Raw genomic sequence first — 26,948 nt, 5'->3', positions numbered from 1 at the left:
CAACCTTTCAGTATCAAGGAATATGTGCATCTTTCAACCTAATCTTCTTGCAACAGTTTCATGATTTCCCATTCAGAAATCAGTTGTACTCCTTTTTAGAGCCTGATCAACACCAAACCATCAACCGCTCTGTCGCCATATCTTCCTTCTTAAAACTGCTTATTAGGGAAGTTTCTTATTAATCACCAAAAACTGACTAATAAAGTCCTTATGGTAATAGGTTCTCTCTTCATTGTTGCACTTTACCTTATTTTTCTTTCAAATTAGACCTGAAGGGTTACTGTACTTTTATAGAAAGTACTAAACTTTTTGCCTGCCTGACCTAAATGAACTCTCCTTTCCAAATGTATACTTTCTGGATTGGGCAACAGTGGTTTGCAGGAATATTTAGCACCTCTGATTAAAACCTTTCCTGGCGGCAGTGTTGCAAAACAGAAGGCACTTGGGAGACAACCCAATAGAAAATGGAGGTTCTATTGGCCATGCACCAAAGACTTTCCAATCCGGCTAAGTATACACTTTTAAGAGGGTGGTTGGGGCTGTTTGGAGTGGGGAGTTGAAAGGACAACTGTACTCTTTTTATGAAAGGTTACTGCAGTTTTACAATAAGCAGTTATAGTTTGTATTCAATAAAGATCCCTGTTCAGATTATGTGATAGAATTACAGATTGCACTTAGTAGGTGGTCAACCAGTGTATTGAAAAACTGCTTTCAATTATATTGCACTCTCTGTAACCTGGACTTAATAGCAACATCATTCCACAGTCTTGGGACTCTTTACAAAGCATATTAACCCAGAAACACCCAATTAGTGTAGGTCATGGTATTATATACACAGCTGTTACAAGCAGTACCTGAATCCTTTGTTAGTGAGTATCTGTGTCTTTGTGGTGACAGTTTCCTAATTATCACAACAAAGATCCCAAGGGTGTTGCTTAAGCTTGTATGTTGCCAGACTAAGTCCTTGAGCATTTGTACCTGGAGTTCCAGGCCTAAAATTACAACCCAGATGGTGGTGGCTTTCTTTATTCCTTTACATTTTTTGACTGATATGCCCTCTTTTGTTTTCAGTTCAAAGTTGAACAGTGGCTCAGGGGCAGGAAGGACATCCAGGCCAGGCAGGACTAGTGACTCTCCCTGGTTTTTGTCTGGTTCTGAGACTCTGGGCAGACTGGCAGGCAACACCCTTGGGTAAGTTTTAATATAAGGGATAAGGCTGAAGATGTTTTCATTCCAAGTAGTTAAACTTCTATTAACAGTATATACAAAGGAGTATTGAGAGACCCCCTGAACATTTACAGCTGTGGGCAAGAGTCACAAATGGCTTACCCATTATGTATTTGCAGTGCTTGTACTGTATCGGTGGATCTCCAGAAAGTGAATTCTGTGTTTGCTTGTTTCATGATGATGAGTGAAATTGGTTAACATTTGAAGATTTTTGCTCCTGTTTGAAATCTGAAACTATTCAAGATTTTCTTCATATGATTTTAGAATTGTACTCCACTCAAATACATTCTTTGCATCCATTTTGTTAGCAGTCGATGGAGCTCTGGAGTAGGTGGAAGCGGTGGCGGATCCTCTGGTCGCTCATCAGCTGGGGCTCGTGACTCTCGGAGGCAAACGCGAGTCATTCGTACAGGGAGAGACAGGGGCTCTGGTCTTCTGGGTAGTCAGCCACAGCCTGTGATTCCAGCTTCAGTGATACCAGAAGAACTTATATCACAGGTATACAGATTACTTTTTCTGTGATGGACACTGGTCGGAATTTTAAGACTTTTTATACTTTGCACTTTTTATAGTACAGGATAACTTACTAATCCAACACCACTGTAAGGTCAAAAACTGCTCTGCAGACCCTTAAAGTGGTTGTAAACCTCAGACATTAAAAATATGAACAAAGAACATCCCCCTATAGTGTGTACTTATCTGAATTAGGAGCGCTAAATGTCACTTTTGTCTGCTGCTTCGTTCCTCTATCAGCATTAATCATTTCTGACAAGTTTCCTGACACCAAAGGAAAAAGTGACAGGAGGGAATTCCAGCTGATTGACAGCCTCAGCTCTGTTTCTGTGTGCTGTATAAAGAGGTGTCTCTTTCCCTCCAATCAGCTCTGAGTTTTCCTCACTGAGCTCTGCAGAGTGTAACTTCAGCTCTCCATCCCCTTTTTTCTGAACTGTCAGACAAGATTTATATTTCTGCACTTTGAGCAGATGTAGAGAAGAGAAGGCTGCAGATAAACAGATACAACTTATGCGGGATGATTTGTTTCATATCGGTGTATCACCTGAGGCCAGTCACGTCACTGGGTATATGTGAGGGTTTACAACCACTTTAAGTCAGATTTAACTAGTGTTAATGCCACGCTATTCATTGGTGTTGTAGTTTTAATTTTTTTTTTAATGATATTCTTTTTGCGAAAACATTGGGGAGTACTCTCCATGGGATTTTATTTTTTCAGACCATCCCGTGGTTCTGCTCTTAAGAATATGGCATATCTTTGTCTGCAGACTATGTAGTTGGTCAATAAGTGTGAAACTGAATATATCAGGAAACCTTTATCTCTGTATTTTAGCACGTTTGTTCTATAGCATTTCAAACTATTTTTTATAGGATGCGATCTGCTCTAATGATTTTCAGCCTTATGTACATAAAAAGCACCTGCAGCTTTCCCCTCGTTGCCTTTTTTGCACACCATTTTTATTTTGGCTTTCTTATACAACCGATTGTAACTCTGGCCTTGGGCCTTCCTAAACCTTTCTGTCCCTGAATCACAGGCACAAGTTGTCCTTCAAGGAAAGTCTAGAAGCGTTATAATTAGAGAACTCCAGAGAACAAACCTTGACGTGAACTTGGCTGTAAATAATCTCCTGAGCCGAGATGATGAGGATGGAGATGACGGGGATGACACTGCCAGTGAATCCTACTTACCTGGAGGTTAGTGCTTGGTAGCTTGGCCCAAGTGCAGTACCACATGAGGTGGTCTTATTTCTGGAAGCATAGTTTTAATATCAGCATAGGCAGTTAACCAGAAGAAACAAAACCTCCCTCTGTTCGCACTCTTTTTGCTTGTGTGCGCTCAGACGGAGGATGTTCATGACTGTAGTGTAATATATCATGGCATTCTGTTTTCATGTTGTGCTTAATGACGGCTTGTGATCCTTGTGTTTATAGAGGATCTTATGTCACTGCTGGATGCTGACATTCATTCTGCTCACCCAAGTGTCATAATTGATGCTGATGCTATGTTTTCAGAAGATATTAGCTACTTTGGTTATCCATCCTTTCGGCGCTCTTCACTTTCCAGGATAGGCTCATCTAGAGGTAATTCTGTGCCTTTGTCTTCTTAGAAATTAGCCGTGTTATGTTCTGGACTGTAAGCATTCCCTTGTAATATGGGTGACCTAGTACATAAAGTAAGAGTGGAACTTTCACAGCAGCCCTCAAAACTCGTTGATGGACCAGTTAAATTAAAAGTTGTTCATTGGTTATAGGAATTGCACTTTATGAATTTCCGAAATGTAGCATCATGCATATGATTTATTTAAACTTTTACAGATGCCTAGTATATGAAAGATAATAGTGCAAGTCTTCAGATTTTTTTTTATTTTATTTTTTTTTTTTCTGGCAACATTATTTTTCCCATGCAGTAGGGTTGAGGAGAAAGCTTATGCTCACCCGATCCTTCGTTCCAGACAAACGGTGCTCCCCCACTGTTCAGTTGTGGACTGCTCCCCGTTTATGGAGCCTACTCTGGGCTTTATGACGGCGGGAACAGTCAACAACTCGTCGAGACCGCTAGAGCGCGGATGTGCCAGACTGGACTTGTGCGGGGAGGATTAGGTAAGTATATCTCCTTTCTCCTAGATAAAAATGAGCAGTCAACCTGTGCAGTGCGGGCACAGCCCCACTGCGTGGGAAAATTTATTTTTTTTATTTTTGCCCAGAGATGGACTTTAGGTCCAGATTGCATAACTGGTGCATTATGAGGACGCCTGTAACCGTCAACACAATTTTTACAATACCGGATTTTTACTTCAATTGATTTTTATTTGTTTTCACAAAAAAGAACAAGGATATGGGAAACATAATAAGTTAACAAAAAATAATAAAAGGAGAGAAGGAAAAAGAAAAAAGAAAGGGGAAAAAGAAAAGAGAAAATATTGATATAATATGTTGATTACAGTACATTATGACATTATATGTAGCAAGAACAGGAGACAAAAATACCGGATTTTTAATACTGTGGTACTGCAAACTGCACATCTTATAAGTATTGAATCCATGACCGAATTGATGCTCCTGACCACTGACATACTGGCTCTTGTAACCAGCTTACAGAATGTTTTTATTTTAGGCCTCAAAATCAAAATGTACATCTTGACAAGTTACCAATTGGGAAAGATGCTTCCATCTAGAATTGACTTAATGAGTGGTTGAGTAACCTATTTATCTAATAACTTTACAGATTTCTAGTCCTTTTACCACATCTGCCATCTTCGTGATAGGCTAAGGTGTCCAAGTTTCTCCTACTGTAATTTTAGTCTAGTCTGCATAAAGTGATAATAGAACGTCCTTGGTGTGGCCTATAGCAGACAAGGAAGCAAACCTCATGGGGAGGCATTGCTTTTAAGTTCACCTAAACGAGTATAAAAAAACAAAAAAAAAAAAAAAAAAATTTTTTTGTAAATGAATGTGCATTTTTACAATTTTCTTTTTTTTTTTTTTTTTTTTTTTGAGCCTGGAAAGCCTTGCACCAGTGATCAGCAAATGCCATGCAGGACTCCTGCAGACTGTCAGTGTAAGCTGTCTGCCCGTACGTCGTACTGACTGGCAGTTTCACACTGACAGGAAGACTCAAGTGAACTACCACAGCTCTCAACAGTACCCTGGTAGTTCATTGAGAACTAAAAGCTGACAGCCGGAAAGGATGTCAGGACTTGTAGTTCATTCATACACAAAGCTCTGTGAATAAATGTGGGCGAAGCCTCTCCCCGTAATGTTGTCAGAGGGAGAGCAGCGCAGCGGGTAGCATGTTACATGTACCCGAAGGTGAACCTATCCTTTAAAGAAACAAATTGGTGAGGCAGTCTGCTGCCTTTCCCATCCTGTCATTAATTTAATACTGTTAATAAATAGGCCCCCCTTTTTTTTTTTTTTTTTTTTCTTCTTTTTTTAAATGTAACTGGTCCATTAACTGTGTTTTATATGTATTTCAGTGTACCTATATTTTGGTTCTGATTTATAATTTTGATAACTTAGCCCTGCATTAAACATCCCATTTAGGACTAAGCCATGCTCTTACTAAACAGCCCATAATTCAAGCTTTAGTTTGACCCTGGAAATGGTAGCAGTGGAGATCATTTCTGTAGAGCATACATAAGCTTTACTTGCTGCTAGATAAGAAGGGTCTTAAATAGAGATTGGCTTACTTTTATCCCACTGGTGTGACCCAATTGCATACCAGTTCTCCTTCTTCCCTTAGAAAGAGACTCTGAGCTGTTGCGTGAACGTGAGTCAGTTTTACGCTTGCGTGAGAGGCGGTGGCTTGATGGGGCCTCATTTGATAACGAACGGGGCTCCACAAGTAAAGAAGGTGAGCCCAGTTTGGACAAGAAGAACACCCCAATACTGAGTCCAGTGTCACTGGGAGAAGACTTGCAGTGGTGGCCAGAAAAGGTAATCTGCACTAAGTGTTTTTAAAATGCCTAAAATGACTTTGCAAAATATCAAAGAAAACCCATGTGTCATATATTCTTGTGACCCTGTTGGTTTTGTGTAGAAGTAAATTAGATATGTGATTTTATTTTAGGCAGTGTTGTATGGTAAATGGGAACAATATTTACACCAGCTTTAGAAGAGCCTGTTGTGACTAATTTTATGCAAGGATATAGATTTACATTAGGTATTCATATTTCTTTATTAAATCTTCTATATTGTAGTAATCTTAGGATGTTGGCCTTGTAATTCTAGTATCTTATAGCTGTAGTATATTTATTTCCAGCATAGAGAGGATTGTAAGCTATGGGTGTCACTAGAGGTCACGTTTCTGGGGGGTACTTGTGCAAGAGACTGGTGACAGATTGTTACCAGAGGGAGTTTTTAATATTGTGAAGAGAGCAGCAATTGGTGATGGCCCACAGCAGTGTCTAAGACCATTTTATTTGCTCTTCACTCCCATTAAAGACTTGTACTGTATTTTCTTTGCTTTAAAAAAAAGCATGTTAGTAGATATCCGAATCTTATGTACAAACTGATCTGTAGGTTTTCTAATCTTTTATATAGGACGGATCTAAATTTGTTGCCATTGGGGCACTATATTCTGAACTAGTTGCAGTAAGCAGCAAAGGAGAACTCTTTCAGTGGAAGTGGTTAGAATCTGAACCATACAGGAACCCACAGGTATGTTGTGAGTTGCAGTAGCATATAGACATATATGTTCTTGGTATTTTATTTCTGTATAGAAATCTTAGCTTATAAGGGCACTTTTTTATCTCTGCAGAACCCCTTGATTCATCATCCAAGGACAAGTTTTCTAGGTCTGACAAATGAAAAAATTGTCCTCCTTTCTGCAAATAGCATACGAGCTACTGTAGCTACAGAAAGCAACAAGGTTTGGAGAACTTATTCTTCCCTTTTTTACTTTTAATCTTTTTAAATGTGGTTTTGTATGTGTTTTGCCCCTTGCATAAATTGCTTAGTGGAAACCTGATGGCTATTGTATGCTTTTTTGTAGCTGTATTTTCATAAGCTGAAAACCTCTTAGGCTAGGTTCAAATCTGTGCAGGTGGTTCCTGCTGCGACTCCGCACCTGTTCCCTCAACCACCTACACAAAAAAGCGCTGGATGCATGTGGGTGCCATTAATCCTAATGGCACACCGCATGCTCCAGAAATTGCACTGGGAACTGCACTGTGCTTGAGGTTCCTGTGCAGGCTGTGACTTCCAAAATGCTTCAGGGACCTTTTTTCCCTGCTTTTCTGGTGGCACTGCAGCCCATTCAAATGAATGGACTGCCTTGCTCATGCAAAATGCTGCTAGCATAGCTGCATGTGTGTAAACCTAGCCTTACATTTGAGTTTGTTTTAAAGTGTATATTTCTGGCCAGATTTTGTTTTGGATCAGAGTAGGGCAAAGTCGCAACAGCAAGTTAAAAGGCAGAAGTGATCATCTGCCAGTTTTTGTTGCGGTCTGTAGCATTGGGGAAATTTTCACTTTTCATTTTCTCCCAGAGGTGCCACCAGAAGTTGGAAGAAATCTCCCAAAGTGAGGGGAATTGTCCTCAGAACAGGTTCTGTTGGAAGATTTCTTCTGCCTCTTCTGGGAACCACTATAAAATATTGGTTTTCCCCTCACTTTCTTAGTGACCTTTTTCACCAGTACAAATAGAGGGGTAAATCTCCCCAATGAGGACAGCCATAAAAATTTGAGGGTCTAACCCTTCTCTTCACGTTATCAAGAAAAAAAAAAAAAAAAACCCCGGATATGCATTTAAACTGTGTGGCTTTCCTCCCCTGACATTGGGCCTAAGCCTTTTATTACATGCACTCGTTTAAAAACTTTTTTTTTTTTTTAGGTTGCCACCTGGGTTGATGAAACACTTAGTTCTGTGGCTACAAAATTAGAACACACAGCCCAGATATTCCCTGAATTACAGGGAGAGAAGATTGTATCTCTACACTGCTGCGCACTTTACACCTGTGCCCAACTAGAGAATAATCTCTATTGGTGGTAAGTAGAAATTATTATTTTTTTTTTTTTTTTTTGCATTCTTTCTGTATTTTATTACATAACAAAAACAGAGGAAATAAGCCAGAGAGGAATAGAGAAGGCACATTGTATAATGGTTGGACAAAAAAAAATATTTTAAGCTTTGCATCATGTACAAAATTTTGAGAAGCACATGTGTGTAGAGCTCAGTTTCATCTCTATGGTATCCAAAATAAAATAAAATGCACAGCCTTACACCTGAGGGGTATAGGAAATGTTATAGAAGATGAGATTAGGTTTAGGTGGAGTTAAAGTTCTAAAGCCTAAACGTGTTACCCTAATGCATTCCTTGCATTAAGGTAACAAATGTTTAGGCATCAGGACCCCCCCCCCCTTTTTTTATTTACCGAAGGCCCTCATTTGATCCAGTGCTGTGCACGTCTGCAGCTCTTCTCTCCCCTCACTTCTGAGTCTGACTGGCTTTGTTAGGGCATTGGCTCCCGCTGCTGTCAAAGCCAGTAACCTAGTGGGTGGGGCTGAATCCTGCTGTCTGACAATGGATGCATGAACGGGGCTCAGGGGTGAGCACCCACAAGTGCTCTAATGGAAAGCTGCACTGGACACAGATGGGACAGGAGCGCTGGGGGGGACCGAAAAGAGGTTTGGGGCTGCTCTGTAGTATTCGATTAAACAGAGCAGGTAAGTATAGACATGTTGGTTTAAAAAAAAAAAAAAATGTTCCTTTTTATAATCACTTTAAATGTTGTTGTCTAAGGTCATGTTTTGATAAACACTTTGAGTGGAGACATATACTAATGCCAGATATGTATATTTCTTAATATTCCAGTGTCCCTTCTACCATCTTGTTTTCTTCAGTGTAAGGCATGTCAAACTTACAACTTCTTTTGTCCTCTAGGGGAGTTGTACCATTCAGTCAGAGGAAGAAGATGCTTGAAAAAGCACGAGCGAAAAATAAAAAACCCAAATCCAGTGCTGGAATTTCTTCACTGCCTAATATCACAGTTGGTACCCAGGTGAGACCATTTTATTTAAAATTGTATTTTTTGGAACGGTAATGTCCATTTCTAATTAATATTCTGTGCACTCCTAACGTGGACAGATTAAGGCATCCTTTTAGACCAGGCATGTCCAACCTGCGGCCCGGGGGCCGCATGTGGCCCGGAACCACAGGCAATGCGGCCCACTGCCCCCTGATAATTTTTTTTCTTTTTTACTGGGGAGGAAGGAAGTCGAGTCGGGGGCATGGCCACAGAGGTTTCCAACTAACTGTAGGCAGAGGCAGCCTCGGAGGGGATCATCCACTAGTTGTGTTAAATTAGTGCTGGGGGGGGGGGGCGCGGCAGCGCGGGAAGGGCACAGCAGCGTTTTATTACTTATATACCTTAACTATAGTATATATTTTATATGCGGCCCGAGAAAATTTCTCTACACTCAATGTGGCCCAGAGAAGCCAAAAGGTTGGACACCCATGTTTTAGACCATTAACACATTTAGTTTGCATCAGGCTTGTCTGCTGACTAAAATAGGATATTTGTATTCCCAGAGACTGTAAGTTACTTAACCACTTAAGCACCGGAAGATTTTACCCCCTTGCTGACCAGGGCCTATTTTGCGATTCGGCACTGCGTGACTTTAACGGACAATTGCGCGGTCGTGTGACGCTGTACCTAAACGAATTTGGCGTCCTTTTTTTCCCACAAACAGAGCTTTCTTTTGTTGGTATTTGATCACCTCTTCGATTTTTTTGATCATGCGCTATAAACAAAAAAAGAGAGTCAATTTTGCAAAAATAACAATATTTTTCACATTTTTTTTATATGAAATTCCCCCAAAAAAATGTAAAAATCAAAATTTTTTAACATTTTAGGCCAATTTTTTTTACCATGTTTTGGTAAAAAAAAAAATCGTAAAAAGCGTATTTTGATTGGTTTGCGCAAAAGTTATTGCGTTTACTAACAAAGGGAAAGATTTTTGTGACCGAGCGGGAGCGCGCATCCGGCGGCGCTCGCTCCCAAAACCCTTACAGGCTAGCGGCGTAGCCCTACGTCGCTCTGCCTGTGAGGGGCTGACTGCTGACGTAAATAGTCGTGCGGCAGTCGGCAAGTGGTTAATATGTACAGTCTTGGGGAAAGAAGTGATAAGGGGGGCATAACAAACCTTTCCATACTTTAGGGGCATGAATAAGGTTCAGGAGAGCAGTATTTTTACTATGAAGCTAAGATCAAAAACAGATGTCAAACTAGCATTCAAACCTACCCTTAGAATTTTTACAGAGAATAGTTTTAAATTGATTGTGCACGATAACCTTTTAGAAACAACCCATTAAGTTTAAAATGGATTGAAAGGCAAAACATTTGTGTATAGATATAAAATTCTAAATACTAGTTTTTTTTGTAAAGTGATCACATTCCTTCTGTTCTCAGCTTCATGAGAGCTGGGGGAGGAGAAATAGCAGTACAATGAGTTTCCAAGTGAGAGGCTGTGACCTGGTTGTATGTCAGGACAAGTTTGATCATTGGAGGAGAGCAGGTGGAGTTATCAGCATAGCTAGAGAACTGACCATGCTGTGTTTTTTTGCTTGGTGTGGTCAGTTTTTGATCGTAATGGAAAGGGACTAGCATTAACACCCAGGATTCCACATAAAGGAAGCAATACAAAGAGCATAGGATACTTTTTCATACAAGTACGCGGTACAGCGTGTTTACTTCTTGACACAGACTCCTAGAAGAAGTAGTTATGAACAATAAGTGAATTTAAACATGCATAGAAGAAACATAGCTCTGTACTGAAAGAAAAAATAGGGGGTGGGGGCGGACTTTCTGGGGGAGTTTTACTAAAACGGGGGCACTCAGATTCTGCTGAAGCTGTGCATGGTAGCCAATCGACTTCTAAATTCAGCTTGTTCATTAGGCTTTGACCATAAAACCTGGTACCTAATTGGTTTCTGTGCAGAGCTGCATCAGATTTTAGCGCTCTCCAGTTTTAGTAAATTTGCCCCTCTGGGTCGTTTGGGTTTTTTCTGCTATTTACTCTTCTGGGTTTCTAACTGTAACTTGCAATTTACTAAACAGGTGCACATTTGGACATAGGTGTAGGATGGCATAGAGCATTCATACAGTGCAGAATAATATAAAACAGATTATTAAAACAGCATAAAAATACTTTTCTGGGTTTCTAATCTGTACTTTAATTTCTAGTAATATGTTCTTTGGGTTGCTAAAAGGGCAAAAATGAAATGTGAATGCATTTGTCTCCATCTGTGAATGCCTCTTCCTTGTGTATTTGATAGGTTTGCTTGAGAAATAACCCGCTGTATCATGCGGGTGCTGTGGCATTTTCTATCAGTGCTGGCATTCCAAAAGTTGGTGTCCTAATGGAGTCGGTGTGGAATATGAATGATAGTTGCCGGTTCCAACTGAGGTCTCCGGAGAGCCTGAAAAACATGGAGAAGTCCAGCAAGACCACAGAAGCCAAGTGAGTTCACTATTCAGCTTAGGAAAGACTGGCATCTCAGTCAGTGTTCAAAACATCAGTTTGTTACGTTTACAACTTTAGAATATTCTTCAATCATTAAATTGAATCTATACCTAGAGAAAATGTAGTCTGCCATCGTTTCCACCTCCTTTAGGCAGTTGCCCTTTTTTATAATGGCTTCAGAACTTTGTGTTAGTGGCCTAGTCAAAGAATGCAAATCACGTTGCCTGCTGTATGTTTGTTCTGGAGCAGTCACTGAGTAACCTATACTGCTCACAGCTGACCTTTGTCCTAGAATCACCATTGTATACTGCTCCTGTAAGCCCAAGCTTTCGTTGTCAGCGTGAGCATGACTAATTATCAAATGTGATCACAAGTTCTACTGTGCAGAAATAGAAAAATTGATTTTTATTTTTTTATTAGCAGTAGTACCTTTTTATTTCATTCAATGAAGGAAGCCAAAATTGGGCTTTTTATGTTTAGATTTATCCATGTATTACAAAGCCCATAGACTTGAAAAGGTAGCTTTTTTTTTTTTTTTTTTTTTTTTTTTTTTTATCATACATTACAGGACACAAAGGAGTTCATATTCATGACTACCTGCTGCCACCCAGTCATAACCCTTCCAAGCTCAGCCAAGGCTCAGTTTTTAGCTGTCTTTAGGTGGTAGATCTGACTACAAACGTCTAACACCACTGATGGAAAGGAGGACTGGATCGATCACTAGGGCCCAATGGCCAAGAGTGGAAGCAGCCTGTAATATCTGGTCGCTCTGGATTTTGCAGGTAGCGATCACTGGGTGCAGTGTATCTGGCGATGTTGCTGGCAGGGTGCTATACAAGTCCAGAGCAGGGATCTTGGAAACCAAGTCCCTAAAGGCCCCTGTGCATAAGTGTGCCTTCCTTGCCCTGCAGCTATGGACTAGATAGTGCCTCTGTTGCTAATTGGAGCAGCGGGCCGTACTCCCTGCATTATGGGGAGCTTTGACCACTTTTTACCACTTTTCACACATGGGGCAATATGCGGTGGAGTGCATAAGTGGCAGTCATGCATAGTGACGTTATGTATGCGCCAATATTACATGTTCATTTAGGAGCTTCTGGTCCTGCACTGTTTTCACAATGTTGGAATCTACAAATTCAGCGACTTCAGCCCTACATGGCCGCAGATACCAATACTTCAGCACCGAGCACAAAAAGTATTTAGACACTTGTTTACAGGGGGTGACTTGTCGCAGTGTTTTGGTATAGGCCAGCACTACTGTCAGCTGGATGTCCTCTTCCATCTGGGATTCACAGACCTTTTAAAAGCTCAGGAGCACAAGCCTCCACTGTGTGTCAAGCTAGGAAATTTCTGCAGTTGTATCTGGTCTGCATTATCAGCTCATATTAATTCTGGCTGCTTTGTATACATCTGGGACACGAAAGTAGCGTCTCTCCTTCCTAATTTGAGCGAGGCTAAAGTGTCGGAGGAAAAACTGAGGGAGCTCTCGCGAAGCCTGCAAGAATTAAACGCCCTCCATGACCCCCTAAGTGTTTACCAAGGTGTTGTTGGCTTGGGTTTTGGAACTGTTGATGGCCCGGTTTATCCTCGTGAGGTACCTGGATGACCTGCTTTTCTTAGGGAGCAATCTGCTCAGACACCGTATCAAATGTTCATCAAAACGGTACAAGTCCTGGAGAGGTTTGGCTGGGTGCTGAGACCCCAGATGCCTGCTTTTTTTTTTTTTTTTTTTTTTTTTTTTTTTTTTTTTTTTTTTTCAGACCATGTCTGGGGATCTTAGGCTTAGTACAGAAATGTTTGTTTCTTTGAGCCCAGGAGGAGTTCCTGAGGTTGTTGGAAAGTCCCTCAATTTGGGCATATATTAAGGTATTGGGGAAGAGGGTAGCCGCCTAAAATGCAGTCCCCCTGTGCCCAATTTTATTCCAGAGCTTTGTAGCTCCATATCGGGTCTGTTTGAGATAAATGTCAAGAGTTTGGATCTACCAGTGCATCTGACCTAAGACCTGGTCAGCTCTGAAATGGTAGATATTCATGCAGATGCTGAATGCTGAAAACCCTTCCGATGAGTTGACGACATGTCAGCCTATTGGGCTGGGGAGATTTTCTGGAGAACCTCTTGGTTCAGGGAATGTGAAAGTTGCCGTCTGTGTCCCTCACTTGCCTGTCCTTTTTGGGTGAGGGTCTCCGGTCTTATCAGGGTCTCCGGTCTTATCAGGGTGCAGTTGACCAATGCTACAGTTGTGGCATACATCGATCACCAAGGAGGCACCAGAAGTAGCACAACTCCGGAAGAAGGTGGACCTGATCTCGGCTTGGGCCGAACTTTGTTCCGGTCCTACAAAAAAATGCAAGAACTAGTCTTACAACTGGTGGACTTTACTGGCACATTGCACAAAACAGAGACTGTTTTTATAAAAGTATCAAAGTTTTATTAGCACATATCTTTCAAAGGCCCTTGTATAGCGTCCAAGAAACAACTTTAAAACAATACATGTGACATTGCAATCTTGAATGGGACCCCTATATACCGCCTCTCAGATAACAGTGCGATGCAGGTTACATAAACCACTGAAGGTGTCTGTATATTTGGTCTCCTCCGCTAGTCAATGTGTTTTGCAAAGTGCGTAGCTTCAAGACCATTGATGGAGGGTGTCGCATTCTGTTAAATGCCGCAAGAATTTTTTACACAAGCATATATTCCTTTCCGTACATGTTTATATACGCAATTGTACATTTCAATAATGTTATTTTAGTCACATAGACAGACAGCATGGGGTGAACAGAATTCACACATTCCCCCAGAAGACTTACAGCAGCAATGGCAGAGAATGTCAAACGGTCACAAATAACGTCTAAGGGGTGGATATAGGGATGAGGGAATCACACTTGGTCCAAAGATGCACTACATCAGGATAGGTATAGAGATCCTAGTACCTTTTTGAGGGAGGAGAGAGCGCGATGAAGTTTGCAATTCGACCTGCCTAGTAGTCACTATATATAAATGTTTACACATATATCTTCCTTTTATAATGGCATGGCTGTCCCCAAATATCCCCTAGAATCCTATACTCAGATGAACCAGACGGGTAGGTATACGTGAAAGAAGAAAATGGTCGCACACCATCATGGAATCCAATGAAGAAAAGTTCTTTATTCACATAAATGGTACAAGGTACAGCAGGGTAGGACAGTAGATGCGTTTCACACGACTGCTACGTGAACAAAACGTTCATGTGAAATGTGTCTACTGTCCTACCCTGCTAATACCTTTTACCATTTATGTGAATAAAGAACTTTTCTTCATTGGATTCCGTGGTGGTGTGCTTCTCCTGGTGGCGAAACGGGGTTCAGCACCCACCTTGAATCATGGACTTTGACTAGCCTGAGCGGTGTTATCTCTCTTCATTGGGTAGATATACAAACAGATGATCACTTAAACAAGATCTACAGGGAGATATATTCCTAAAATAATATTCATATATACTCATTCTGTTAGATAACGAACAGTTTGTATATCCTTAAAATGAGTTGAAGGAATAAAGGCTCTTCAGCCTGTTCCAAAAGGGGCCAGGCTTCTAAAAGGCCACTGGAAAGATCCCTAGAGTAGAAACCAAAAAGATACAGCATAAAAAACCAACTGTACAGGTTGTATAGAAACCATGCATAGTGGGAGATGGGAGCTGTCCGTTCGTGCACCAAAGAGGATGGACGGCTGATGTGGGATTCCTTTGTCCCCACGAGCACCACCAGTCAGCTCAGCGTTGGTCTGATTCTGACGTCACAGCATTGCGTGCGTTCCACCCGTTGCGCAAGATGGCACCCAGTGTGGCGGAGCCCAAGCCTCGTATAGCTCTCCGCTAGAGGAGAGCACCACCTACCCCGGGAGGATGGAGAGAATTTAGGTAGGGGAGAAGGGATAAAGAAATATATCCCAATAAAAGGATGGGTCAACTGCCAAACCCCCAATAAAGGGGCAGCAGCGAGGAACGCATGTGCCTGCCCATTAGACAGCGACCGACTACTGCTGCCATCTTGTTGTAGTCCAAAGATCACCATATGATAGCATATGTGTAGAAAAAAATAAATAAACCGATTACGGTTCTGCATGCTTTGCTGACATTTAACCTCCCTGGCGGTATTCCCGTGTGTGGCTCGGGGTTAATTTTCAGTAACAAAAGCGGTAACCCCGAGCCACACTCGGTATTACCCCACAATGTTACTCACCTTCCCTGCGATTCCCCTGCTGTCCTCGCACTCTCTCCCTGCTCTGTGCACGGCCAATTGCCGGCACTTGCCTTCCGGTTCTTTTCCCTGCTAGCGTTGCGACGCAGGGGAGAGGAACCGGCGGCAAATTCAAAAGTGTAAATAGACAAAGGACATGATACAAAGCTGTGATCCTAACGGATAACACTGTATCATGCCATTTCAGCACAGGATTGCAGCTGGTGACTTTTCCAGTGCCCTGCCGTGCTTTTCCAGTGTCAGTGTACTTTGTGCCTGGAAAATTTTGAACGACCCATGGCATCCAAAAAGCGTGTTTTTTTTTTTTTGTTTTTTTTTTGCGCAAAAGCGCTTTTAGACGAACTGGAAAACGGCGACAGCGAAACGGTTACTTGAAGGACTGAGCAATAGCATTTCGTGGGAAAATTCGTCATACGGTACAGAAAGTGACAGCGACGATTCTGATGTCTTTCTGGCACATAGCTTGTGGAATTTGGGAGATATATAAAATGATTCTTCACAATTTCCAACGGAGCGATGTGCCAGAAAGACTTCAGAATTGTCGCTGTCGTCACTTTCCGTACCTGTTGACTAATTTTCCCACAAATCCCTATCCCTCAGTTCTTCAAGTAACTCTGTTTCGCTGTCGCTGTTTTCCAGTTCGTCTAAAAGCGCTTTTTTTTGCAAAAAGAACGCTTTTTGGATGCCATGGTCGTTCTCGATTTTCCAGGCACAAAGAACTGGAAAAGTCACCAGGTGAAATCCTGTGATAAAATGGCATTATACAGTGTAATCCGTTAGGATCACAACTATTTTTTATCATGCAATTTAGTGTATTTACATTTTTGAAATTGCCGCCGTTTCCACCCCTTCTGCGTCACAGCACTCGCAGGGAAGGGAACCGGAAGACAGGTGCCGGCATCGGCCGATTTATCCCTAGGCCACGTTTGCATTAACATGCAGTAGATCAAAAGTGTACCACAATAAATTGTCACAAATACCAAACCATCAATGCCAATATAACCTAGTTCAAATGTAACCTAGTTGTGTTAAGGAGATATATAGATGGAGAGAGATATAGGTAGAGAGATACATGGATCTAGAGATATATAGATATACATTTGCATTTAAAGTTTGGTATTGGTGACCATTCATTATGGTACACTTTTGATCTACTGCAAATTAATGCAAGCGCTGCCTAGAAATAACTCCATACTGGTCCGACTCCCTGTTGGGAACTTTAAACGACAGCTGCATCCACTAGGATTATTATTTAAGTGGGTGTTTTGGTAACCTATTTATATTTCTCTTTCTATATGATGCTTATTACCTAGCTGTGGAATGAGGTATATGCTCAAATTTTTTTTTTTTTAATGAAGGCCTGAAAGCAAACAAGAACCTGTGAAGACAGAAATGGGACCCCCTCCATCTCCAGCATCTACATGTAGTGATGCTTCCTCAATTGCCAGTAGTGCTTCAATGCCTTACAGTAAGTCCATAGCGGAGTGTTTGGGGTAGGTTTACTTCATGTTCCATCTTAACACCCACATGGACTGTAGCATGTTTGTTAGCTGAAACTGCAATCCCTGTTAACTTGAATTAATCTTTCCTGTGATCCCTACTTTTGGGTACGTGTCAGCTAAGGCCAGCACATGTACAGGAAATAGGTTGCATCCAGGGCCTGCATGACCCAGCCTTAAATGTCATAGCTTTACAATTGCTAAAATCCCATAAATGCTAAGGGCTGAGAATAAATTGCCAAGTCACCTGTCTAAAAAAAAACCTTTTTTAGTTTCCCATTAGGAGGCAGCCATCTGCTGCATAGAAAAATTGAGTGTTGTCTAGTGTGTTTAAAGTTTGGTCTTTTAGAACGCAGGCGATCCACACCAGCTCCCAAGGAGGAAGAGAAGGTTAATGAAGAGCAGTGGTCCCTCAGGGAGGTGGTCTTTGTTGAGGATGTCAAAAATGTCCCCGTGGGCAAGGTTTGTCTCATGTTTTACATTTACAGCTTGTAACATTCTATACAGTTTGTGTTTCAATTACATGTTTCTCCTATTCATGATGTATTAGTGGTGTGCCCAACAGCCTTTCACTAACTTAAATCTTTTCTTTGATTCGTAGGTATTGAAGGTGGATGGTGCCTATGTTGCTGTGAAGTTCCCTGGGACATCGAATAGTACCAGCAGTCAGTGCACTCCTGGCTGCGATCCTGACCCATCTTCACTTCTGCAAGATTGTCGACTTCTAAGGATAGATGAACTTCAGGTAGTGACTACTATGCCCCTAAATTTGTTTCTTGAACAATAAATTTGTAAGCAAAACCTTTTCTTTTACAGTTTTAGTTTTAATAAAGGTCTCTGATAGGATATTTAACGTGGTTGGGTATTTACATAGTGATTAATTTTATCATGGAATAATTCCTTGTGCAACTGAAACTGTTATAGGTGGTGAAGACGGGTGGAACACCCAAGGTCCCCGACTGTTTTCAGAGGACACCCAAAAAGTTGTGTATTCCTGAGAAAACTGAAATCTTGGCTGTGAACGTGGATTCTAAAGGTAATTTTTACAGTCAGACACACCCATGGTTCCTCCTTATATTATTGCATGGCACACAAAAGACCCCTTGGGGTTTAGGCTCTACCATTAGCAAGATGGATGTGTAGAAAGGAATTGATCCTCTCCCAAGTCTATACTGGTGCATCAGAAAAATCATTTTTTTTTTTTTTTAATTTGGTACTCAGCAGGTCACAAGGTTACATCTATATTTGTTTAGGTGATTATATTGTTAGAGGAAAAACCTTTTGCTAATTGTGACTACAGGAAAGTCACAGTCAACCTTCCTCAAATGGACCTTTCAGCCAAAGCTTCCAAATGCAACACTAATAGCTAGGCTCAAGCTGAAGATGGTTTAGTATCACTAAAGGCCTCCGATAACTGGTTTACTTTGTGTGCCATTCCCACATTCGCCTAGCCCAGAAACGAGAGTTTGGGACCATCCCAAAGATTGAAGTTTTGTTCTTTAGTAAGAATAAGGAAACTGCCAGTAGACAAAGTAGGAAAGGGTTTGTACATCTCTCTGAAGTTCCAATCCTCCACTGTGCTGGAAATGCATATGGAGCTGCCCATGCGTATGTCGTCTTGAATGAGGAACATGCCTGTTCACAATCTTTTGTTTTGCATTTAGTTGCTCTTTAATGTTTGTTACTAAGGTGCATGGGAGAGTCATGGCTGTCAGAAATGGGTTTGTGTTGTCCTCCATCCTTAAAGCTGTTTATTTTTCTGCGGTGTTCAGGGGTTCATGCTGTTTTGAAGACTGGAACATGGGTGCGCTACTGTATTTTTGACCTTGCTACTGGGAAAGCTGAACAGGAGAACAATTTCCCAACCAGCAGCATTGCTTTTCTCGGTCAGAATGAGAGAAATGTGGCTATATTCACAGCTGGACAGGTATGTAATTTACATTTGGAACCTTTTCATTTGCCAAGTCCTGAAATAATTGAATGCATATGGTTTGGTTCTAGGAATCTCCAATTATTCTAAGGGATGGAAATGGAACAATTTATCCCATGGCAAAAGACTGCATGGGTGGCATCAGAGATCCTGATTGGCTGGACCTTCCCCCCATTAGCAGCCTTGGTATGGGAGTTCACTCCCTGGCAAATCTCCCAGCAAATTCAACCATCAAGAAGAAGGCTGCAATTATTATTATGGCTGTTGAGGTATAAGTTATATGCCGTTGTTTGACCTTTTTACTGTCGGTCACCAGTGTTTTATGCATTACAGATGATTTCTAAATTTTAAGACTGGTGCAAGAATTTTGTAGTGGGGTTGTTCTGGTTTTTAGGTGTTCCCTTTTTAAATGATAGTGCCTAGACTAATGTTCTATAGCAAGCAAGACTTTTTTATTTTGCTTTATGTTGAAATTTTTTTCCTGATGTTTTAGAAACAAACCTTGATGCAACATATTCTGCGTTGTGATTATGAGGCCTGCAGGCAGTACCTAGTGAACCTGGAACAAGGAGTGGTTCTGGATCAAAACACCCAGATGTTGCAGACCTTCCTCAGTCACCGGTGTGATGGCAATCGAAACATCCTGCACGCCTGTGTGTCTGTGTGTTTTCCAACAAGCAACAAGGAGACGAAAGAGGAGGAGGGTAGGGGTAAACACACAATTAAGTTTTTACCTCAACTTTATAGAAGGATCCAGAGTTTAAGAATTACCGTATTTATCAGCGTATAACACACTTTTTTCCTCCTGAAAATGGAGCGCAGAACATGTGTGCATGTTATACGCAGATGCCTGTTTCCTTCCCCCCCCCCTTTCTTGTCTAACCTGTATAAAAAAAAAAGGTCTGTATACTTTTAACTATTTTTAAAGCGGAGCTCCACACAAAAGGGGAAGTTCTTCTTTAAGCAACCCCCTTCCTCTGCCACATTTGGCATGTCATTTTTTGCAGTGTTGAAAAGGATGGTTATGGTAGACACATGCTGGCACTGTCTGGCTTACTTTTGTATGACTTTCACACATTAGCTTAGGGCAAAAACAAAAGCGCATAGTGACAGTTTGAATATTAAAGCTTTGCTGGAGGAAATCTGTCTTAAGGCAGTAAACAGAAGACTTAACCACTTGCCAACTGCTAACAGTATTATTACTGTGGCAGTGCGGCTCCCCTGGGTCCAGCGACGTAGACCTACGTCAATAGACTCCTAGTGATTCCGGCGGCGTGCTCCCGCTGTGTTTAGACACAGCAGGAGTCGGGCCGGAGGAGAGACGGCGATTGCCGACTCCCTTCCCCGATTGTCGAAACTGAGAACACCCGCCTGCTTATGTAAACAAAGCAGGCGGGTCTTCTCAGTGACAGACAACGAGAGATCACTAGATTCAGCATAGCTAAACCTGCGATCTGTGTCTGTCACAGAACCCCCCCCACACGTCAGTAAGCATTAGGCATAAATTTAACCCATTGATCACCCATAGGGTTAACCCCTGCATATTTTTAGCACTGATTACTGGAATAATGTCACTGGTCCCTCCAGAAGTGTCAAATGTCAGTCAGGGGTCCGATCTGTCTGCCTCAATGTCGCAGTCCCGCAAAAAATCACAGATCGCCGCCATTACTAGTAAAAAAATAAATAAATAAAAATTACATCTTTCCCGTAGTTAATGCAATAACTTTTGCGCAAAACAATCAAAATACGTTTATTGCAATTTTTTATTTTTTTTTTAACAAAAATATGTAGCAGAAAACAAATTGGCCTAAAATGTTAAATTTTGATTATTTTATTTTGGGAATGTCATATAGCAGAATGTGAAAAAAAAAAAATATATAATATATAAAATGTGTATTTTTCCAAATTGTCGCTCTTTTTTTGTGTATAGCGCAAAAATTAAAAATCCCACAGGTGATCAATTACCACCAAAAGAAAGCACCTGTGGGATTTTTAAAAATAAAAATTTATTTTATATATATGTAAATTTTTTTTTTTTCTTTCACATTTGTGGGATGTGGGAAAAAGATGTAAATTTAGATGGGTACAGCGTCGCATGACTGCGCAATTGTCCGTTAAAGTAACGCAGTGCCGAATTTCAAAATAGGGCCTGGTCAGAAAGGGGGCAAATCCTTCCAGGGCTGAGTGGTTAATACAATTTTTATTTTTGGAGCGGGTACCTATTTTTGAGAGGTGCCTGCTCCCACTTCCACTCTGCTTACTTTGGCAGAAGGTGGGGCCCCCCTCCCGACTACCTGCAATCTTCTGGGACATGTCCCAGGAAGCTGCAGAACTATTCAAAAAGATACATCGTGGCCTGCACATTCACAGTGGCTTCCCACAGTTAACATGCCACTGCCATGGACCTGAAGATCGGTGAAAAACTGTCCCAGTGAGGATGGTGCTGGATCCCTGGACAGGTGAATTTCTAGTCTGTCTGTTTTTGTTGTTGCTGACTTAATTTTTGTAAACCTGGCTAAAGCTCCTCTTTAACATATTCTGAGCAGCAAAGAGCACTCAGTATGCCATCATTATTATGAATGGTGTAGGAGCTTGCCTGTTTTTTATACTGCATCCTGTATTTTAGTTATCTTAAACTGGTAAGGAATAAATAATTTGGGGAAGCATGTTTCTAAAGAATGCAAATGATTGTTCTCTTTGTTTCAGAAGCAGAGCGCTCGGAGAGGAACACATTTGCAGAGAGATTATCTGCTGTAGAAGCTATAGCCAATGCCATCTCTGTAGTGTCCAGCAATGGTCCTGGAAATCGAACTGGATCCTCCAGTAGCCGAAGGTTAGACTGAGAAATTTTATCTTTGTTAAATACTGTTATGTTTAAATGTGTGGTTAGCAAATACATTTATAAATACATCTATTTAGAATTCACACAGCATTCCAGGATTTTCAAATGTCCTAAACCTATATAACCTAAAAAGCATATCAAATGTTTTAACTGTGAAAATGTACTGTGCCCTGTAGAAGTGATCACGTGGCTGTAAAGTCACTCAGATCACTTCTACAGAAATGCCCATTGCTTGCTGAAAATCTTGGTACCAGAATGTTAGCTGCATCCATCATCCTGGTGTAGCCACTTCAGCCAAGGCCATACAGGTATGTCCTAAAGGGTTGAAGTAGTTTAAGATTTAATCATCTACAGTACATTATATCAAAAGATTCCAAGAATCTGGAGGAATCTGTGCGTGAGGGACAAGACTGAAACACCGTATATGTGTGATCTTCGGGCCCTCAGACAGCACTCCATTAACAGGCATGATTCAGTGATGGACTTTATTGCATTGACCTTCCACAAATGTGCTATCCAAAAATGTTAAGAGAAGTATGGGGAAATTCCCCCCCCCCCCCCCAAATCTATGCTTACCTAGGTTAATGGCACATCGGTACCCTGCCGGTTTGAACACTGGGAATGGAGTGATCAAACCCTGCCGATCGTTCGATTCTCACAGCTCTTATGACTGTCAGTCATCGGCTCTCTCCTCTCCCCTCTCGGACCCCCCCCCCCCCCACCCCCGGAGCTCCTGGCTGTGGAGGGGGCGAGAGCAGCCAGCTGGCTCTCAGCAGCTTACTGAGAGGCTGAGCAGGGTGCCGGTCCAGGCGTGTGGGCGGATCCTGACCGTATTGTCACAATCTTTCCTGAGCCTGGACCGGCTCTGACACGTCAGCAGACAGCGGACTTCAGCCAACTGTCTGCTAAAAACTGGTCACAGGAGTGCAGAACGAACTGCACTTCTGTGATCCACAGGTGAAGTACAACCAGCTAGAGCAGTACAGCCAAAGCTTATCTTGCAAAACGCCATATCTGGACGTAATCCACAAACGCCACTGTCTTCTCTGGGCCAAAGCTCATTTAAAATCATCTGTAGCTAGCAGAAAACTGTTCTGTGGTCAGACAAATAACTTTCATTCTTTATGGCAACCATCGGTGTTGCATCCTCCTGAGAAGAGAAGAACCTTCCAGCTTATCAGTGCTCAGTTCAAAAACCTGCATTTCTGGTATGGGGGTGCATTTGTGTGTTTTGGAATGGAGTAGCTTGTACATCTGGAAAGGCACCATCAATGCAGAAAGATAAATCCCCAGGTTTTAAAACCTTTGCCCAGACAAAAATGGAACCACATTCCTCTCTCAAAAATCCAGCAACCAGCCTTCCTGGTTCTCACATGTGTACAGAGTGTTTGTGTTGGTAAACAGGGCCCTTTCCTATCTTTTTGGAATTGGGAGTTGTTCTTTGCCAGATTTTTATTCCTGTCTCAAATTTGTTGAGACCTATTGCTGCCATCATTTTCAAAATTACCTTGTTTTCTTAAAATCGTACATTTTCTGAATTAAAACATTTGTGGTTTTCTATATTGTTTTCGTCTAGATTTTTACACAGCATCCCAACTTTTATGGAATTAGTGTTATAAATTAAGACAGAGTTTGGAGTATCTACTCATTAAAAATTATCAGCATAAATTTTGCCAGTAAAGATCGCACTCTGGGTGATGTGGGCTTTAGTGTGTGGCTTTACTGTTTTTTGGAGTAGTTTTAGATAGAAATGAAAGCATGTATTGGTGTGCAGGAAACAGCTGCAGCTGTGGCAACCAATTTTGCACTGCTTTGTTTTTTGGTCATCTGATTTTAAAGAGTAAAGGCCCGTACACACGTACCGATCGTCGGCATACAAACGTCGGTGGACGAAGGATCTGCCGATTGTACGCGTGTTAGTATGGTGCCTCCGACAGATGTCTGCGCACAATCCGCGGACAAAAGTCTTTCGTGCAAACATGAAAATATTTGTATGCCGACACCAGAACGGACGATTGTTCGCCTGTCAGTACACAATTCGGCCGACAGACCGCAGATTTGCAAGACTGGGCATGCTCAGAAAATAGAAAACACAGGGAAAGTTAACCATTACATGACATCACTTCTGCAGTCGGCGGACAAAATTCTTGTGCTGTCCTTGTGCTGTCTTTGCACTTTTCAGCAGACACCGACATCCCGGGGAGAAAAGAGGAACATTTGTAAGCCGACCATCGGTACGTGTGTACGGGGCTTAACTCTACATTCGTGGGAAAAAAATTAGCAAATAAAAAATAGTTTATACAATTGGACACAAGTCCTATTGTAATTGAATATTTTTAAAAATGGCCTTAACTTTTTCAATCTGCAGCGCTGTATTTTTCTATTAAATGCAATATGGCTACCTGGAGGCATTTTGTACACAGATGGTGTACAGAATGCCCCCCTGGTATGTCATTTCCTGCTTGTGTAATTGGCTTAATAATTTTCCCAGAAGTCTGCACTAAGATATAAATTTTGAGCATGCCCTGCAACAAATTGCATTTTTCGTGAGATACCCAAAGGGAAATCATGCCTATAGGTATCAAGACCCTGCCACTTTCCTCATTATAGCCCTGCAGGCAGTGCTGTATCTTGGCCTAGGCCAACAAGGCCCAGGCCTAGGGCGGCACTTTGCAGGGGGGGCAGCAAAAAGCTGCACCCTTCATGAGAAAAAACCCAGCCTCCTCCCGGCATGAAAAGGGACTCTGCCGGCTTGCGCTATACTTTTTGTATAGTGCCAGTCTTATGTGGTGAATTGGGCCAGAGGGAGGGCAGGGTCCAGGAGGCAAATCAGTCTGGTACCCCCATAAAGCAGTCAAACTGCTACCTATCAGTATGATAATAGCGGCCGGTCAGGACATTCGGACAGACCGCAGGCTGCTGACCCTACTTAATACAACTGGCCCGACGGCTGCCAACGCTAATAAGTGTGGCACTGCAGCCAAATGCTCTGCCTACTCTCCTCTGCCCCCAGGCACTGATGGGCACTCATATGCTGCACTGATGGACGCTAATAGGCTGTACTGATGGGCACTAATATGCTGCTCTGATGGCCACTGATGAGGCGGCAATGGTGGGTACTGATAAACTGCACTGATGGCACTGATAAGGCAGCACTGATATGCTGCACTGATGGGCACTGATGAGGCTGAACTTGTGGGAACTGATGAGGCTGCACTGATAGACTGTGGTCTGTGGTTTACAGATGGCAGGGCGGGTAATAAACAGGAAGGGGTGTGGCCTTTACAGGAAGGGATGGGTCATATTTAAATTAGGGGGTGCCCAAGTGTAGTCAGGCCTAGGGCAGCACAAATCCTAAATACGCCACTGCCTGCAGGTGCAGCAGCTGATGGGTCATTACAAAACAAATCCCATACAGATTCATTTTGCACATTGACACAGACAAACTAACAGCTATTTCTCCAGAATAAAAGTAAGAATCTGCAACAAAGTTTGTTTAAAATCCCTGCAATGTACATAGATCACCCAGTGGGGAATATTTTTTTCCCAACAAAAGTGGATTTACTCTTTATATTGCTTGGGATTCAGAATACCTACAAGGAGTACCACATTACATTTTTAGATAGTTTTTTAAATCCTTTTTCTTGTTGGGATGTGTGTATAAATATGTATATACAGTTTGTGTAGATAGATATCTAAAAAAAAAAAAAAAAATTAAAGGAACAGTTTTTTTGTATCCCCTCCGGAGTATCAAGTCAAACTCCTAGGATATTGATCTGGTCAGTTAAGTAGCAGATGGGGTTGTTAGTTTCAGCTGCTTTGGTGGTAATTAGGCGCACTAGATGGGCAGCAATCTGTTTCTGATTGTTTGGTCAGACATTTACACCAATGGCCTGCTGGAGGTCATTTTGTAGGGCTCTGGCAATGCTCATCCTGTTCCTCCTTGCACATAGGAGCAGATACCATGCTCATGGGCTAAGGAACATATATGGCCCTGTCCAGCTCTCCTAGAGTGACTGCCTGTCTCCTGAAATCTCCTCCATGCTATTGAGACACTGCTGCGAGACACAGTAAACCACCGGCAATGGCAGATCATAATCCCAGGAGTTTACTTGACTCTTATACTCTGATTAAAAAGTGTTTAATTTTTTGGAGTTCAGTGTGTGTGTGTGTGTGTGTGTGTGTGTGTGTGTGTGTATCATTTCGTATGTGTGTATAGATAGTATAGCCTCGTACACATCCTGTATCCTGCTGTAATAGATTTCTTTTAGTACTATTGTGATCTTTTTTCAGTTTAAGACTGAGGGAGATGATGAGGCGGTCCCTTCGTGCTGCAGGACTGGGGAGACATGAAGCTGGAGCTTCAAGTGATCACCAAGACCCAGTGTCTCCTCCTATAGCTCCACCCAGCTGGGTGCCAGACCCACCTGCTATGGATCCAGGTGAGCGATATTGGATAAATAGTTTTGACCGATGGGGGTTCCAAGTTGTGGTATAATATGTAAGTTAGTGCACTATGAAACTCCACTCGTAAAATATGCTTCATGGTTTGTTAATTTCCGGTCTTGTATTTTTAATAACCTTACCAGTTGAATTCAAGGGGTTCTATCCCTTAGAACTCCAGTGTTTTTATATTCTTCTCTTGTGCGAATTTAAAAAAAAAAAAAAAAAAAAAAAAACCTTTTCAAGAACTGCTAAGTCTGACTCCGTACACACTCAAAGGGGCCGTGAGCAGAAATTGAAATGTCTCATTTGTGACCGTGTATACAAAGTGTTGGCATACCCCCTCCCCTCCCCCCCCCCCCCCTTTTTTATTTTTTTATAAATATACACATACAAGCACACAGCATGTTGCAACTGATGGGGAACCGTGAGGCTTGAAACTGTTGAAAGGTAGTTCACAGATGTCCCACTGGAGGTTGTATGTATATTTATTTTTGTGTTTCCGTATATTCTCAATAGTAAAATGCTTTGCTTTTGTTACTGAGAGAATTTAGAAACACGATTTTCGGTTCTTTGTTCGAGTTTGTTTATCGTTGTGTTTCCTGCAAAACGTAGATGTGGGGAATACATCCAGTGTTTATACCAGTGTTTGGTAAACATGCTGTTCTTTTTTTTTTTCTAAAAGATGGTGATATAGATTTTATCCTGGCCCCTGCAGTAGGATCTCTTACCACCGCATCCACTGGCACAGGTCAAGGGCCTAGTACATCAACCATACCAGGTGAAA

The 26,948-nt window shown here is 41.8% G+C and overlaps 1 protein-coding gene across 15 annotated transcripts in view; it reads left to right on the top strand.

Annotated features, from left to right (window-relative positions):
• The window catches only part of UBR5 (ubiquitin protein ligase E3 component n-recognin 5), a 161,825-nt gene that overhangs the window by 28,133 nt on the left and 106,744 nt on the right, over positions 1-26,948 (top strand). For 6 of the 15 annotated variants that reach the window (XM_082257865.1, XM_082257861.1, XM_082257870.1 and 3 more), the window contains exons 5-24: positions 1,072-1,191; positions 1,536-1,725; positions 2,775-2,934; positions 3,172-3,321; positions 5,465-5,676; positions 6,283-6,399; positions 6,500-6,610; positions 7,574-7,728; positions 8,624-8,741; positions 11,018-11,202; positions 16,806-16,915; positions 17,296-17,408; positions 17,548-17,691; positions 17,871-17,982; positions 18,719-18,873; positions 18,948-19,145; positions 19,370-19,586; positions 21,583-21,709; positions 26,012-26,160; positions 26,847-26,942. In XM_082257865.1, the coding sequence (XP_082113991.1) occupies positions 1,072-1,191; positions 1,536-1,725; positions 2,775-2,934; positions 3,172-3,321; positions 5,465-5,676; positions 6,283-6,399; positions 6,500-6,610; positions 7,574-7,728; positions 8,624-8,741; positions 11,018-11,202; positions 16,806-16,915; positions 17,296-17,408; positions 17,548-17,691; positions 17,871-17,982; positions 18,719-18,873; positions 18,948-19,145; positions 19,370-19,586; positions 21,583-21,709; positions 26,012-26,160; positions 26,847-26,942 (2,939 nt within the window). The remainder of the gene's footprint in view (positions 1-1,071; positions 1,192-1,535; positions 1,726-2,774; positions 2,935-3,171; positions 3,322-5,464; positions 5,677-6,282; positions 6,400-6,499; positions 6,611-7,573; positions 7,729-8,623; positions 8,742-11,017; positions 11,203-16,805; positions 16,916-17,295; positions 17,409-17,547; positions 17,692-17,870; positions 17,983-18,718; positions 18,874-18,947; positions 19,146-19,369; positions 19,587-21,582; positions 21,710-26,011; positions 26,161-26,846; positions 26,943-26,948) is intronic. The other 9 variants (XM_082257863.1, XM_082257860.1, XM_082257862.1 and 6 more) reach the window with 5 other exon arrangements.

Source organism: Pelophylax lessonae (assembly GCF_965119305.1).
Source record: "Pelophylax lessonae genome assembly, chromosome: 5".
Taxonomy (NCBI): domain Eukaryota; kingdom Metazoa; phylum Chordata; class Amphibia; order Anura; family Ranidae; genus Pelophylax; species Pelophylax lessonae.
Note: the sequence above shows the minus strand (reverse complement) of the source record. Positions and strands in the feature narration are given on the sequence as shown.